This window comes from Gnatocerus cornutus, chromosome 9, assembly GCF_029298725.1.
Source record: "Gnatocerus cornutus isolate USDA-ARS CGAHR chromosome 9, icGnaCorn1.1, whole genome shotgun sequence".
NCBI lineage: Eukaryota > Metazoa > Arthropoda > Insecta > Coleoptera > Tenebrionidae > Gnatocerus > Gnatocerus cornutus.
Window position 1 is genome coordinate 10,210,112 of NC_142241.1, and position 12,866 is coordinate 10,222,977.

Consider the following 12,866-nt stretch of genomic DNA (forward strand, 5'->3'; position numbering starts at 1 on the left):
AATTTTACGTCAACAATTTTATAACAATTCCCTAGAATCTTGCATCTCATTGTAATCATTGTTATTTAGGCTATGTATTTCTCTGTTCAGTTGCGCACCCATAAACATTGGGCGTACCTTATAAAAGAGAAATTTTCATCTAGTGACCTTAGTTGGTTTGTATCGGAAATATTGTGCAAAGCTTGCGTGACATTTGTATAGATGTCACTACCTCCTCTGATGAAATGTCAAAAGCAGTGTCAGTTGATTTCAAATTGTAATGTGTTACAGTGCTACGTGAAAATATTTGTGTATTTCAAGTGTATTTAAGTTTTCTCCAAGGGTGCAGTGTGTAGTCTAGCACCCAGGATAACTGATGAACATAATTGATCAGATGTAAGACTTGCTGCCTTTTTTATATGTTTTTTTATAACTCTTATTTAGATTTTTTGCTCATTAGGTGATAAGAAGATGGATTTTCAGTTTGATCCCGGTCATGACTTGCATTGTGAAGAATTTGTTAATGAATCATTGGGAATTTTGGATCCAAATGTTTTTTCTCCCGTCTGTTTTTCACATGAAGACATTCGAAGGGAGTCCCTAGCAAGTCAGGCTTACAATAATATTTTGTCAAATCCTTTACTTGAAGTCGTTACGCCAAGAAAACCGTCCACAAGTGGCCTTTTATTGAAAGATTGTAATGAACTTCAAGTATCCACCCCAAAACAAGTATTAACTCTAATGGAAAAGTTGAGTGAACTGCCTGAAGTATTTACACCGACTTCTTTTAATCTTCATGGACTGGGGATACCTAGTGTGTTGCCAGAATTAAGACCAGCAGAAAATTTCGGTGGTGACATGTTTAGGGTGTCAACGCCACCAAGAGGTAGTACTAGCAGTGCCACCTCAGAACTAAACACGGCATTTTTGTGGCACCCCCGACGTGGCAGTTTGTTGAATTCCTCAGCTTTGGATGAACTGTTTATCAACTCACCATCTTATAAAAAAGGTGAAATTGATACTGAAAAAGTAAGTTTGTCAATTTCTTGGAGTTTGAAACCAAATCTTTTACTTTAGGAGGATTTAGTATTACTAGAAGCGCGGCACATTGCAACTAAACTAGCATCAGATTCATTTTTGGAAGATGACGATGATCAATTGAACACAACTGAAGAACCAGTTGGGTTTTCTAGTTTACCTGAAGAACAACCAATCAAATGTGATACAAAAACAGTATTCAAGAACATTGATAAATTATTTACGCCACTGCCTCTAAATAGTCATGAAGAAACGGACAATTCTCAATACAACGAACAAAGTCCTCCCCCTAAAACCAAAGTCGCGAAACTCGTGCGGCGATTATCTGAAATTCTAGACACTGCAAGTCCAACGCAGAAAAACGAGGGACAGGATATCCTCTGTAACTTGGCCCAAATGTATTTTTCCGATGGCAGCAAAAAGTCTCGCTCATTTAGTGTCGATTATACGCCCTCTTTCGAAAGTGAGCCAGCAACACAAGAAAGCCACGTATATGAAGCTTTAGATCTCCGAAAGAGCCCCGCTGATTGCAATGCAAATCATGTCCAAGTACAACCTTTGGATTTGTCAGGGAGGTCGAAAAAATCATTTGTCAGCCCGAAAATTTTGCCATCAAAATATAATAATTTACAGAAGAGTGTCATTCCCAGTAGTTTCAGCTCGGTGAGCAGTAATGAAAGTAAGACTTCAGTTGATTTGAAGTTGAGACCGAGGCGGCCTGAAGAGAAACCGGCGAAGAAAGGACCGATGAGGGCGGTTCTCTCGATGGACAACATGTCGAAGCAAAGTAGGTTTTGTTTATTAAGTGATGAATCTTAACCCTTTTGTTTAGGTGGGCCATTGAAATTCTCTCCAAAGATTTCGAGAATACAGAAGAAAGCGACTACTCCTATTAAGTCTCCAAAGCCGATAGCACAGTCTACTCCTGAAAACCAGAGAACTTCTCTGCCAATTTCTCCAATTGCAGGGCCCAATTCTTCTCAAATAAAGTATGATCTAACGCTTGATTTCTAGTGCTCAAATATTAACTTACAGGGATAATGGCAAGCTCATCCCAAGAAGATATTCTGAGGGGCAAAAGCAAACTGTGATAAAAAGATCAAGTAGTGGAGATTTGAAAAAGATTCAAAATGGTACCAAGCCTTTTGTAAGAAGTCATAGTTTGGTCGGAAAATCTCCAGCCCTCGGTAACTGTAATTCTAACATTGTTGGAAGTAAAAGTGTGGTGAAAGAGAGCATAACTAAGTCTATTAAGAGGCCGTCCCTTCTGAACAAATTGGGCAAAGAAAATAAAACAAAGTAACGTTTATTTGATCTGATTTTATATAATTTGAATAAAGCTACATTTTCATACATTCCATAAAAAGATTGTTCGTTTTCCCTTTTTCTATTTAAAATTTAAAAGTCGACTACACCAGCGCCCTCTAGCTCGTGGTTTTCACTGTTGACAGAGTTGTCACTTTGACAGCTTAACCTAACATTCAAACGTAAACTAAACAGTTAATTTTAATATGTAAAATGGGTGATCACGAGCCTGCTGTAAAGGTAAGACTGTGAACCTAAGATCTTTATATTCCAACTGTTGGCTTTTAGAAATACCGACGTGAAGACGATAAAGATGAAAAGTCTGATTCTGACGACAATTACGTCCCTTATGTACCCATAAAAGAGAGAAAGAAGCAAAAACTTCTGAAGCTAGGACGTTTGGGACAAGTATTATGATTCTGTGTCCTGAAACAGGTCTAACTGTGTCGTTTTTAGCTCAAAGAATCTGAATCAAACAAGCCAAAATCGTCCAGCGAGAACGAAACTAACGACGATGAAGAAGAAGACGAGGTGTGGGGACGTAAAAATAACATATCGCTTTTGGATCAACACACTGAGCTGAAGAAATTGGCAGAAGGTACAGACATATTCAATCATATTTGATCCAAATTTATGTGTTTACAGCCAAGAAGGTGAGCGCCGTTGAAAGACAGTTAAAGAAAGAAGAAGAAATCCTGGAAATAGTCGCGGAAAAAAAGGCTCTTATGGGGGTGTCTGAATTAGCTAAAGGAATTCAGTACAGTGAACCAATCAAGACAAGTTGGCGCCCTCCACGTTATGTACTATCAATGCCGGAAATCCGCCACGAAAAAATTAGAAATGACCTCAGAATCTTGGTAGAAGGGGAGGATATCCCACCCCCATTGAAGTCATTCAAAGAAATGAAGTTACACGAGGGGATTATAGCAGGACTCAAAGAAAAGAAAATCAAGAAACCAACCCCTATACAGATACAGGGAATTCCAACAGTGTAAGTTTCGCGTCTTTAATTAATAGGAGTAATTTTTTAACACAATTTTTACTAGTTTGTCAGGACGGGACATGATTGGAATCGCCTTCACAGGCTCGGGAAAAACCCTCGTCTTCGTCTTACCGCTAATTATGTTTTGTTTGGAACAAGAAGTGAAATTACCCTTCATCAAAAACGAAGGTCCTTATGGACTTATAATTTGCCCATCGCGTGAATTGGCGAAACAAACTTACGATATTATACAACATTTTTGTACGAGTTTAAGCAAACACGGAATGCCTGGAATTAAAAGTTGTTTAGCCATTGGGGGAGTACCAGTATCTGAAGCGGTTGACGTCATTCAAAGGTAAAAAACGTCAAAAATCCGCAGTTTGAGAAAAAGTCTTTTTAGAGGCGTCCATATAATGGTTGCGACTCCAGGGCGTTTGATGGACATGCTTGAGAAAAAAATCGTAAAATTATCAGTTTGTCGCTACTTATGCATGGACGAAGCTGATCGTATGATCGATTTAGGTTTTGAGGAGGACGTGCGGACGATTTTCTCATATTTTAACGTAAGTGAGCGTTTTTCCCACTTTATATAACTTTCTTATTACAGGGACAAAGACAGACTTTACTATTCTCAGCCACGATGCCGAAAAAAATTCAAAACTTTGCTCGTTCCGCTCTGGTCAAACCAGTGACAATCAACGTCGGAAGAGCCGGAGCGGCCTCAATGAACGTCGTTCAAGTAAAATGGTCCTAATAATCTTATTTTGTTTCCAAGTTTTATTTTCCAGGAAGTAGAGTACGTGAAACAAGAAGCAAAAGTTGTGTATTTGTTGGAGTGTCTGCAGAAAACTCCTCCGCCCGTTCTAATTTTCGCGGAAAAAAAGCAAGACGTGGACGCAATTCACGAATATCTCCTGCTGAAAGGAGTAGAAGCCGTCGCTATCCATGGTGGAAAAGGTAAATATTTGGGTTCAATATTGACATCAAAATACAAACAGTTCGTGTTTAGATCAAGAGGAGCGATCAAGGTCCGTGGAAGCTTTCCGCAAACACGAAAAAGATGTTCTTGTAGCCACAGATGTGGCGTCAAAAGGATTGGATTTCCCCGAGATTCAACACGTTATAAATTATGATATGCCGGATGATGTTGAGAATTATGGTAACTCCGTCTTAACGCGTGTTAAAGACGTAACTAATTTTAAATTGTAGTTCACAGAATCGGGAGAACTGGTAGGTCAGGAAAACAAGGTCTAGCAACTACGTTTATTAACAAATCTAACGATGAGTCTGTCCTTCTTGATCTTAAACACCTCCTGATGGAGGCGAATCAAAAAGTTCCGGCTTTCCTGAGCGAGTTGTGCTCAGAAAGCGAAAAGTACCTGAATTTGGGCGATGACAGAGGATGCAGTTATTGTGGCGGTTTGGGTCATAGGATCACAGATTGTCCGAAATTGGAGGCCCTTCAGAACAAACAAGCCTCAAATATTGGAAGAAGAGATTACTTAGCAAACACTGCCGCGGATTATTAATTTTAATAACCATTTTATTAATTCCCAAGTCTTACAATATAAAATATTACACTTACGGAAAATACGTTTTATATCCAAAAGTTGAATAATAAAAAATTAGTAAAGCATTTGAAAAATCCCTTTAAATACTTTGTGCGCCAATAACAACTTCAGCAGCATATTTCTAACGAGTGACACAAATTATTCTACCTGACTAGAAGTTAACCACATAGTCTCAAAACATGGAAATAACGAGTGCGGAAATGAAACCATTACACTTACAATAAATGGCAGGGTTGGCCAACTCACCCCCTGAAAGTACAAAATTACACCTTTTCGCTCTCCACGGTGTACTTTGGGGGTGTTGAAAATCCAATTTCCATAAGTAACTTCTCATCTTTTCTTTCCTCATTCTCTATTAATAATTTATCATCTTGAATGTCTACTTCTACTTCCATGACTTCATCATTGTTCTTTTTTTCTGTTGAAAAACTCAGCCACAGTGCTACTAAAACAGCCGAGAGAAAGGCAGTTAATAAAATCCATCTCGGTATTCCTGAGTTTCTAGAAGCACAGTCTAACCAATCCCCTGAATATTCAGTGCTTTTAATCATGACAGTATCATCTTTAAATTCAATAGGCATTGTTCTGATGTGCGTTTCTGGGATTTTATAATCAATATTAAAACCTATTTCTAACTGGCTCTTAATGCTGGGGTCTGAAAGAATGTCAGATTCTAATATTTCCAAGTCAGGTTCCACCAAAACAATATTGTGAGTGTCATCTTCTTCTGTTAAAACTAAGAAGGTGGACATGTCGCTCTGCCGCTTCGTTGCCATCAAGTCACATCCTTTTAGGCAAATTTCATTCTCTTTAGCAACAATATACGACTCGTTACAAGCTACAAATTGTAATTACAGTACAAGCTACCATCAGACCAATTCTTACATAAATGGCACTCTTTCCTTGTAGTGTTGAGATTTAACTCGTCTTTAAAGTGAATTATGTTAAAAAACCTACAGCCCCGCTGACACACAATCTGCTCGTAGTTTTCCTGAAAAAGCCGCAATGACAACAATACAAACGCAAAAAACCCACAATTACCAAATCTAACGACGGAAGCGGATTTTCTTTACATAAACTTATACACTGGTCGGTTACAGAGAAGCTACTGGAAAATATTTCGTCACTCAGCACCGTTTTCACCGCAAAAATGAATATAAACTTCCACATTTTCTCAAAAAACGATTTCAGTTTGTTGCTGTCAAAGTTGTAAACAATTTTTGTGGCGCCCTCTACCTGTCAATACAAATCAATTTTCAGTACGAAAAAATGCGGGAAGGTTTTTTTTTCTTCATTTTGGTAAATTTAGCATCTAGTAAGTCGCACAAACTTTTTAGTGAAGAAAAAGTGTTTGTATTGTAGGTGTTCACTTGTTTCGTCCGGTTTTCTTGAGCGACGATGAAATCAATCACAATCGAGTGGAGCGGGAGGAGTTGGGCCCGTGTAATGAAGACGATTTAATGAATTTCCTTGCAGAAATCCAAGTTATAAATCCTGAGAGTGTAATTAAGTTAGCTACGATGAGCGAACTGCAGCCCTCGTGCACCCAAGTGAGCCAAAACTTGGAGAAAATCAACAGTTATTTGAAGACTTGTGTCCCTCCAAATCAGCCCGATTTGTATTACCAATTAATTAAAGGAGTCGAGTCGTTACATGATAAAATTTGTGTGGATTCGCCGTACAAAAAAAGTACAGAAAGTTGTATAAACTCTTTTATATAACTGTTTTTTTAGAATTTGAAGGAATCCATAAGTGCTTGCATGAGTTGAGGAATGATCTGGAAGATTGTGAAGGTCCTGCCGACTGGAATGAGAATTCCGACAATGCAGCGATATGCAAGTAAGACCGGCTGTTGTAACATCAAAGCTTGTCAGTCTTTTATAGAGCCTACAAAGACATCTCAGATTGTTACTACATTAAAACCGCGGAAGTTTGTGGGCAAAGTGCGGCTGTTACTACCAAGGAGCTCCTCCTGGATACAATTAACAGTATCTTGACGATAAACTGCGATAATGTCAAATCAAGCCCAGTTGTTAAAAACCCGATGCCGGAAGAGTACATGAAGAAACAAGGTGGCAATGTAAATCTAAATTTATTTAGAAAGCAACATTTGATTGTTTACATTGTTTTAGAGTGCCGGAATCCGACCTTTGTTACAATTTTATACAATTTCAATTCTTATGCTAATGGTGAGAATATACAACTGAGATCTGTGCTACTTTTTTTTTGATGATCCAAAACCTGCAAACCCCATCATACTAGCAATTTCACTTGTTTGTTCATTTCCATCGTCTGACATTTCTTCAGCTTTGCGCTTTTCTTTTCGTTTTTCTCTCCTGTACTCCCTCAGCTTCTCTTCCTCTTCAGCAATCTCTTGCATTCTTGCAGCCATATCATAATCTTTCTGCTTCTCTTCAATTTTTCTCTTATTCTGCTCAAATCGCCGTTTCACTGAATCCAAACTGCTCCTTTCCACTCTCATGGACATTCCCAAGTTCCGTTGGTGTTTTTTACCGTTGATATGATCCAAGAAGTTGATGGAATCCTTAACAACACAGTCACAAACATTACAATAATAACCTCCAGACTGTGATGTTGGTGTGTTTTTATTTATGACTATACTTTTCCCTAGTTTTGAATCTAAATCTACTTTGTATTCTCTAGTTTTTAAAAGTTCACGTTTGACCGGAGGCCCCTTTTTCTTATTGGTTTCTTCTTCAATACGTTCGATTTCTTCGCGTTTTCGTTCTTCGGCCAACTTTTCGTATTCGCTTCGGTCCCATTTTCGACGATGGTCGTCTGGTCGCGTCGTCATTATTGCTGTTTTGTTCTAAAGCACTGAGAAATCTGAAAAACTCAAAGGAAAGTTTAACAACAATGCACTTGAAGTTTTTCGAGAATTTGACAGCTGTCAAAGTGCTGTCAAAGGAGTCAGCGCATGCGTGGTTAACGTCACTGGTTTGAAAAGTCGCGGTAAATTCGAGATACAACTAGCATTTTTAATAACTTTTTTCTAATTTCTTTTACTAAAATGTTCTTGTTTTTTACGTAATCTCCCAAAATTACAAAATTGGGCTAAACTTTGCAGTTGCTTAACTTTTCTGGTGTTCTCCACTAGTCTTGGAGGTTCTCCAGCATCTCAAGACAATAAAAAAACTATTTAAGGTATTTATTGGTATTTAAGTTTTTAGTTTGAATTATGCCCCCCCAAAAAAAATTCTAATTAGCGAAATCTCCTTAAATTTGCTTGCATAACTAGTTACAAACTTATTAGTTTTTCTTTGGTGAATGTTTTTTTACGGGTACATTTAAGATGATAAGATTTTTTCGCACTTTCATAATTTGTTGTAGTTTAGTTAAGACAGTCTGATCTTAAGAAGTAATAACTTGCATATTTCACTAGAGATTAAAGAAAAGATTAATATTAAATATTTTTTATTCGGGTACAAAGCAGTACAAAGCGGTACAAAGTTATAAAATTACAGAGTACATTAAAATTAAAGAGCATTTTCATCTGCACTTTCTTTCATCTCGGCTGACATCATCTTATCGTCTTCTTTCAAACCGGCCCAACTGGGACTCGACATTTTAACTTTTCTGTCTGCTTGTTCTGCGGCTTCTTCGACTTTAGACCAGGTTGCAGCGTGCTCCTTAGCATGGGAATCAACTTCGGCTTCTCTGGCTTCCGAAATTTCCTTCATCTTCTCAACTGTGTGTTTTTCTTTTTCCAATTGAGTAGGAGCGCTGTGGGTGGTGGGTTCACTCGCATCATCGGCGCTACGATAAGCAGCAGGAGCACCATATGAAGAAGAGCTATGTGGTTTTGGGGCAGATCCGTATGTTCCTGGGGGACTATAAGCTGGAGCTGGTTTTGGAGCTGAGTAAGTTGGAGCAGGTGCTGAGTACGACGGCGCTGGAGCTGGAGCATATGATGGCTCTGGTTCGTACGCTGGGGCTGGTTTCGTTCCGTAAGATGGAGCTGGTGCACTGTAAGTTGGAGCTGGAGCTGGAGCGCTGTAGGCTGGAGCGGGTTCGTATGGCACTGGGGCGGGTTTGTAAGATGGAGCTGGGGCACTGTACGATGGGGCTGGTTTGTAGGATGGAGCAGGAGCGCTGTAAGATGGAGCTGGGGCGCTGTAAGTTGGAGCAGGAGCGCTGTAAGATGGAGCGGGTTTGTAAGAAGGTTCTGGAGCACTGTAAGATGGAGCAGGAGCGCTGTATGAAGGTGCTGGTTTATAAGAAGGGGCAGGTTTGTAAGATGGAGCTGGGGCACTGTAAGATGGTGCAGGTGCACTATAAGATGGTGCAGGCTTGTAAGATGGGGCTGGAGCACTGTAAGATGGTGCAGGTGCGCTGTAAGATGGTTCAGGTTTGTAAGATGGAGCTGGGGCACTGTAAGATGGTGCTGGTTTGTAAGATGGTGCTGGAGCACTGTAGGATGGTGCAGGTGCGCTGTAAGACGGCTCAGGTTTGTAAGATGGAGCTGGAGCATAAGATGGTGCCGGTTTGTAAGATGGGGCTGGAGCGTAGGATGGCGCTGGTGCACTATAAGATGGCGCAGGTTTGTAAGATGGAGCTGGCTTGTAAGATGGGGCATGGGAGCTGTACGATGAAACATGGGCAGTGTAAGATGGAGCACTGTACGATGGAGCAGGAGCGCTGTAAGATGGAGCAGGTTTGTATGATGGAGCGGGTTTATAAGACGGAGCACTATAGGACGGTGCTGGGGCACTGTAAGATGGCGCTGGAGCACTGTAAGATGGCGCAGGTTTGTAGGCTGGAGCTGGTTTGTAAGATGGCGCAGGGGCGCTGTAAGATGGAGCGGGAGCAGAGTAAGAAGGAGCTTTGTATGAGTAAGATGGGGCCTTATAAGCTGGAGCTTTGTAAGAAGGAGCAGGCGCATAGCTTCCGTAACCTCTGGGTCTCTCGTACTGACCATAAGATGACCTGTAACTTCCATAGGAAGCTCCTCCACCATATCCTCCTCCATATCCACCACCACTACCACCACCATATGCGCCACCAGAAGCATGGGGTACTGTAGCTGCGTATCCGGCTAACGAAGGTTGACAAGTGATCACCAAACCGTTGTGTCCTTTCTTCGCCTTGTGATGTTTAGCTGGCTGAAGATACGTCACTGGAACTCCATAATCATCACCTCCGGACCTCATCATATGTTCCATTTCTTCGATGGGGTGTTCCTCTTGTTCAACCTCTTCGGCCGCCTCTTCCATGGCGCCATCTTCTGAACGGTAAGAGACTGAGTTGTACGAGGACGACGAGTGGGCTGCATAAGGCTTTGATGAACCGTACCCCTGGGCTGAGGTGGACTTTGCGGGGGCGGAAGCGGGAGCGGAATATGTTTTTACGGGGGCCTCGTAACCTGCGGCGGGTTTGGCGGTAGCGGGTTTTACCTCTTCGTACGTTGGAGCTGGATAATATCCTTGGCTGGGTGCGGCTGCTGGGGCAGGAGCGTAAGGTTTCTCTCCCGCTGGTTCGCAGACTTGGAAGGGACGTTGATACGGTCCACTGGGGCGGATTTCTACGCAGAGAGTTGTAGTAGCTGACTTCTTCTTGCGGGTAGCGTCGGAATTCTCTTCGAGTTTCTCTTCTACAGGATCGAGGGCTTTGGAGCCCACATCTGTGGCGTTTTTCGAAGAGTCTTCAGTCTTCGAATGGACTAAGGTGATGAAGGTGAAGATCACTAGCACCTGCACTGCACGAAACACTTGCATGATGGTGGATTTGTCGCTACTGGTCAAACATTGAAAATTGTTGAGTATTTATAGTGTTGTTTTGTGTGAGCGTCAGCGATTTCCTAATAACACTTGCGAAAATTATCAATTTTTCTACTTTTGATTTTCGTTAATCCGATCCGTATTAGGGTACACAGTACGGCCTAACAAAAATGCAATAAATTCTTACAACTTTTGTCCATAAAATTATAAAAAAAAATTCTTCCTTCTACCGGAAATAAATTTCTTATTTAGAGGTGCTTTAAAAATCAAACAAAAACAAGACGATTTACTTTATAAAAATTAAATTAAAAAAAATAGAAACGGGTAAAATAGACTTTCTTTTTAAGTCTAGACACTGCATATTCTTTGATATCCAAGCGACATTTTATTTTTAATACAATGTCCATGTGCAACGAAAGAACTAAAGCTTTCAAGGTTCCCAAATAAAGAAAATATCTCCAAAAGTACCAAATCTTGATTAATTTTCTCACATTTTCAAAGTCAATGCACTTTAGATTACCTAGTTATTTGTCTTCTAAGCAATTATTTATCGAGGCTATTAAACTCTAGCACCTTTAACGAATATACATGGTGTTTGAATATATGTAGTATAAAATAATCAAATAATTAACTCTGTTGCTGTTTAAAAAAAAATTTAACCTCTACGATAGTCTTTGAATTAATATTTTTTGTTATTATGGAACACATTTTCAGTTACATAATATTTTATTTATTTTTTCCAGCTATGTCTGTTAAATTTTAACCCATATTTTTTATTTTGAAAATACTTTTCATTTCTTGTATTTAGTTTTGACACTTATGACCAAGATATTGTACATTTATAACGTTAAAAAATTTCAAAAGTTAGCTTGTAGATTTTTTTCTACCCGTGTTGCTCTAGAGATTTTACAGCAAACACCCTGTACATATGACTTCTGACTCGAAATATGGAGGTCAAATAAGAACGTCTGCATAGTTTCAAACTGTTACTTAATAGAAAAAAATGCAGACCTAATCGTTCCACAATAAATAGTTTATTAAAATAAAATTCTTTTTTAAATTAAGACACTGAAAACATAATTTACAAAATTCTTCGTTAGATTTCAGAGACTTCAACAGCTGACGTCGCACTTTCCGTGGCCCTGGCAGCCTCCTTTTCAGCCTTCTTCCTTCGCCTCCTGTTCTCTTTTTTTACCTTTGCAAAATCAATTTCTTTGAACATTGCAAGAGCTGGATTCTCTGTAGATGACGGTTCCGGTCGTATAGTAATATTCTCTATGATAATCTCCTTTGTTTCAGTAAGTGGGTCGTTTAAGTATTTTTCCTGAATTTCGACATTTTCCATGTCATGAGTTTCTTCAGTTAGTTCGGATCTTTCTATACTCAGCATGTCGACAATTGGGGGTACATCCTCAGATTTAGAGATGTAGACATCCGGTAAAGCTTGAACACTCTTCGATTCGGGGATTTCGCCTACATGCCACAGTTGGTCGTAATCGATGTTGACTTCTTCATCTTCTTTCTCGTCTTCTTGGGATTGAGCCCCAAATTCCCTTTTCGTCATTTCCGCGAACGTTAAAGGTTTCAAATTGGGGAAGAATGTAACGGGAATCTTGGGGGTGTTATCAGGAGAAACTTTCTGGTACATGTTATAATATGGCGTCTCCTTCTGCACGCGATTTTCGACGAGAACTACTTTTGAACTTGGTTGAGCTTCGCCCATTCGATTTTGAATGAAAACTGGATTTTCGTAGTAACCACATTTGTCAGGTTCAACCAAAACAATTTGCCGGTTGGTGTTATAACAAAAAGTTTGGTGCAAAAATCCGGTTAAAAAAATCGTTGCGAGAGACACCCACATTTTGATTACTCTGTGGTTTCAATAGAAGTTCGTGGGCTTTTATATGGGGTTATCGAGGTTAATTTTTGGAAATGTGGCAAAAATTCAAGGTACTTTTTTCTAAATATAAATATTTTTTCTTACAGGGATGCTTTTGGTGAAGCAATTGCGTTTTGCTGATTAAGATGTTTCGTTATTACACTTTGTTAATTGAGTCGATGACATTGCTATCTAGGTCGTCGGAAAGTAAAACGTGCGGTTTTTTCTATGCATTTTTTTCATTTTATTTTTTAACATTTTTTTTTTTTAACTGGGAATCATCAAAGATTGGGATGGCGAAATCTCGACTGACAAAATTGCGGCAGCAAAAAATTAATAAAATAACCATTTAATTGTTTTTTAATAATTCAGCT

General features: G+C 39.5%; 7 protein-coding genes across 8 annotated transcripts; 3 read left to right on the forward strand and 4 right to left on the reverse strand.

Moving 5' to 3' along the window:
* Nucleotides 1-157: 157 nt before the first annotated feature.
* Nucleotides 158-2,368, forward strand: LOC148168737 (uncharacterized). Of its 2 annotated transcripts, none has more exons than XM_088045293.1 (5): nucleotides 158-375; nucleotides 424-1,008; nucleotides 1,057-1,804; nucleotides 1,850-2,006; nucleotides 2,053-2,368. In XM_088045293.1, the coding sequence occupies exons 2-5, from the start codon at nucleotides 451-453 to the stop codon at nucleotides 2,318-2,320; spliced, it is 1,731 nt and encodes a 576-aa protein (XP_087901419.1). In that variant the 5' UTR covers nucleotides 158-375; nucleotides 424-450; the 3' UTR covers nucleotides 2,321-2,368. The 2 variants fall into 2 exon arrangements, with proteins under 2 accessions (XP_087901419.1, XP_087901421.1); XM_088045295.1 differs by having other exon boundaries at nucleotides 440-1,008.
* Nucleotides 2,369-2,462: 94 nt separating this feature from the next.
* On the forward strand, nucleotides 2,463-4,940 carry abs (ATP-dependent RNA helicase abstrakt). Its single transcript, XM_088045351.1, has 10 exons — nucleotides 2,463-2,562; nucleotides 2,611-2,730; nucleotides 2,779-2,920; nucleotides 2,968-3,313; nucleotides 3,369-3,659; nucleotides 3,705-3,867; nucleotides 3,912-4,043; nucleotides 4,093-4,261; nucleotides 4,314-4,463; nucleotides 4,514-4,940. Exons 1-10 carry the CDS (start codon nucleotides 2,536-2,538, stop codon nucleotides 4,831-4,833), a joined length of 1,860 nt encoding a protein of 619 aa, XP_087901477.1. The 5' UTR covers nucleotides 2,463-2,535; the 3' UTR covers nucleotides 4,834-4,940.
* LOC148168739 (transmembrane protein 59-like) lies at nucleotides 4,827-6,115 on the reverse strand. Its single transcript, XM_088045352.1, has 3 exons — nucleotides 5,917-6,115; nucleotides 5,761-5,866; nucleotides 4,827-5,713 (listed from the first exon to the last, which is right to left on the reverse strand). Exons 1-3 carry the CDS (start codon nucleotides 6,043-6,045, stop codon nucleotides 5,139-5,141), a joined length of 810 nt encoding a protein of 269 aa, XP_087901478.1. The 5' UTR covers nucleotides 6,046-6,115; the 3' UTR covers nucleotides 4,827-5,138.
* A 14-nt stretch (nucleotides 6,116-6,129) lies between these two features.
* On the forward strand, nucleotides 6,130-7,082 carry LOC148168740 (uncharacterized). The gene is made up of 5 exons (XM_088046244.1): nucleotides 6,130-6,190; nucleotides 6,238-6,564; nucleotides 6,609-6,714; nucleotides 6,760-6,955; nucleotides 7,008-7,082. The coding sequence occupies exons 1-5, from the start codon at nucleotides 6,145-6,147 to the stop codon at nucleotides 7,080-7,082; spliced, it is 750 nt and encodes a 249-aa protein (XP_087902370.1). The 5' UTR covers nucleotides 6,130-6,144.
* On the reverse strand, nucleotides 6,949-7,782 carry LOC148168741 (zinc finger matrin-type protein 2). Its single transcript, XM_088045353.1, has one exon. The coding sequence runs from the start codon at nucleotides 7,688-7,690 to the stop codon at nucleotides 7,091-7,093; it is 600 nt and encodes a 199-aa protein (XP_087901479.1). The 5' UTR covers nucleotides 7,691-7,782; the 3' UTR covers nucleotides 6,949-7,090.
* Nucleotides 7,783-8,372: 590 nt separating this feature from the next.
* LOC148168742 (uncharacterized) lies at nucleotides 8,373-10,610 on the reverse strand. Its single transcript, XM_088046245.1, has one exon. The coding sequence runs from the start codon at nucleotides 10,608-10,610 to the stop codon at nucleotides 8,373-8,375; it is 2,238 nt and encodes a 745-aa protein (XP_087902371.1).
* A 1,099-nt stretch (nucleotides 10,611-11,709) lies between these two features.
* LOC148168743 (uncharacterized) lies at nucleotides 11,710-12,474 on the reverse strand. Its single transcript, XM_088046247.1, has one exon. It carries the CDS (start codon nucleotides 12,472-12,474, stop codon nucleotides 11,710-11,712), a length of 765 nt encoding a protein of 254 aa, XP_087902373.1.
* Nucleotides 12,475-12,866: the final 392 nt, after the last annotated feature.

What these genes read in the sequence shown, in the direction of transcription:
- LOC148168739 (XM_088045352.1), bottom strand. Translation starts at nt 6,045, where the DNA reads ATGTGGAAGTTTATATTCATTTTTGCGGTGAAAACGGTGCTGAGTGAC. An exon ending in CGCTTCCGTCGTTAGATTTG is followed by an intron (nt 5,867 to 5,916) that starts GTAATTGTGGGT and finishes CGGCTTTTTCAG; the next exon opens with GAAAACTACGAGCAGATTGT. An exon ending in AAGGAAAGAGTGCCATTTAT is followed by an intron (nt 5,714 to 5,760) that starts GTAAGAATTGGT and finishes TACAATTTGTAG; the next exon opens with CTTGTAACGAGTCGTATATT.
- LOC148168742 (XM_088046245.1), bottom strand. Translation starts at nt 10,610, where the DNA reads ATGCAAGTGTTTCGTGCAGTGCAGGTGCTAGTGATCTTCACCTTCATC.
- abs (XM_088045351.1), top strand. Translation starts at nt 2,536, where the DNA reads ATGGGTGATCACGAGCCTGCTGTAAAG. An exon ending in CCTCAATGAACGTCGTTCAA is followed by an intron (nt 4,044 to 4,092) that starts GTAAAATGGTCC and finishes TTTATTTTCCAG; the next exon opens with GAAGTAGAGTACGTGAAACA. An exon ending in GGATGATGTTGAGAATTATG is followed by an intron (nt 4,464 to 4,513) that starts GTAACTCCGTCT and finishes TTTAAATTGTAG; the next exon opens with TTCACAGAATCGGGAGAACT.
- LOC148168743 (XM_088046247.1), bottom strand. Translation starts at nt 12,474, where the DNA reads ATGTGGGTGTCTCTCGCAACGATTTTTTTAACCGGATTTTTGCACCAA.
- LOC148168741 (XM_088045353.1), bottom strand. Translation starts at nt 7,690, where the DNA reads ATGACGACGCGACCAGACGACCATCGTCGAAAATGGGACCGAAGCGAA.
- LOC148168740 (XM_088046244.1), top strand. Translation starts at nt 6,145, where the DNA reads ATGCGGGAAGGTTTTTTTTTCTTCATTTTGGTAAATTTAGCATCTA. An exon ending in GGATTCGCCGTACAAAAAAA is followed by an intron (nt 6,565 to 6,608) that starts GTACAGAAAGTT and finishes CTGTTTTTTTAG; the next exon opens with AATTTGAAGGAATCCATAAG. An exon ending in TGAAGAAACAAGGTGGCAAT is followed by an intron (nt 6,956 to 7,007) that starts GTAAATCTAAAT and finishes ACATTGTTTTAG; the next exon opens with AGTGCCGGAATCCGACCTTT.
- LOC148168737 (XM_088045293.1), top strand. Translation starts at nt 451, where the DNA reads ATGGATTTTCAGTTTGATCCCGGTCATGACTTGCATTGTGAAGAATTT. An exon ending in GTGAAATTGATACTGAAAAA is followed by an intron (nt 1,009 to 1,056) that starts GTAAGTTTGTCA and finishes CTTTTACTTTAG; the next exon opens with GAGGATTTAGTATTACTAGA. An exon ending in GGACAACATGTCGAAGCAAA is followed by an intron (nt 1,805 to 1,849) that starts GTAGGTTTTGTT and finishes CCTTTTGTTTAG; the next exon opens with GTGGGCCATTGAAATTCTCT.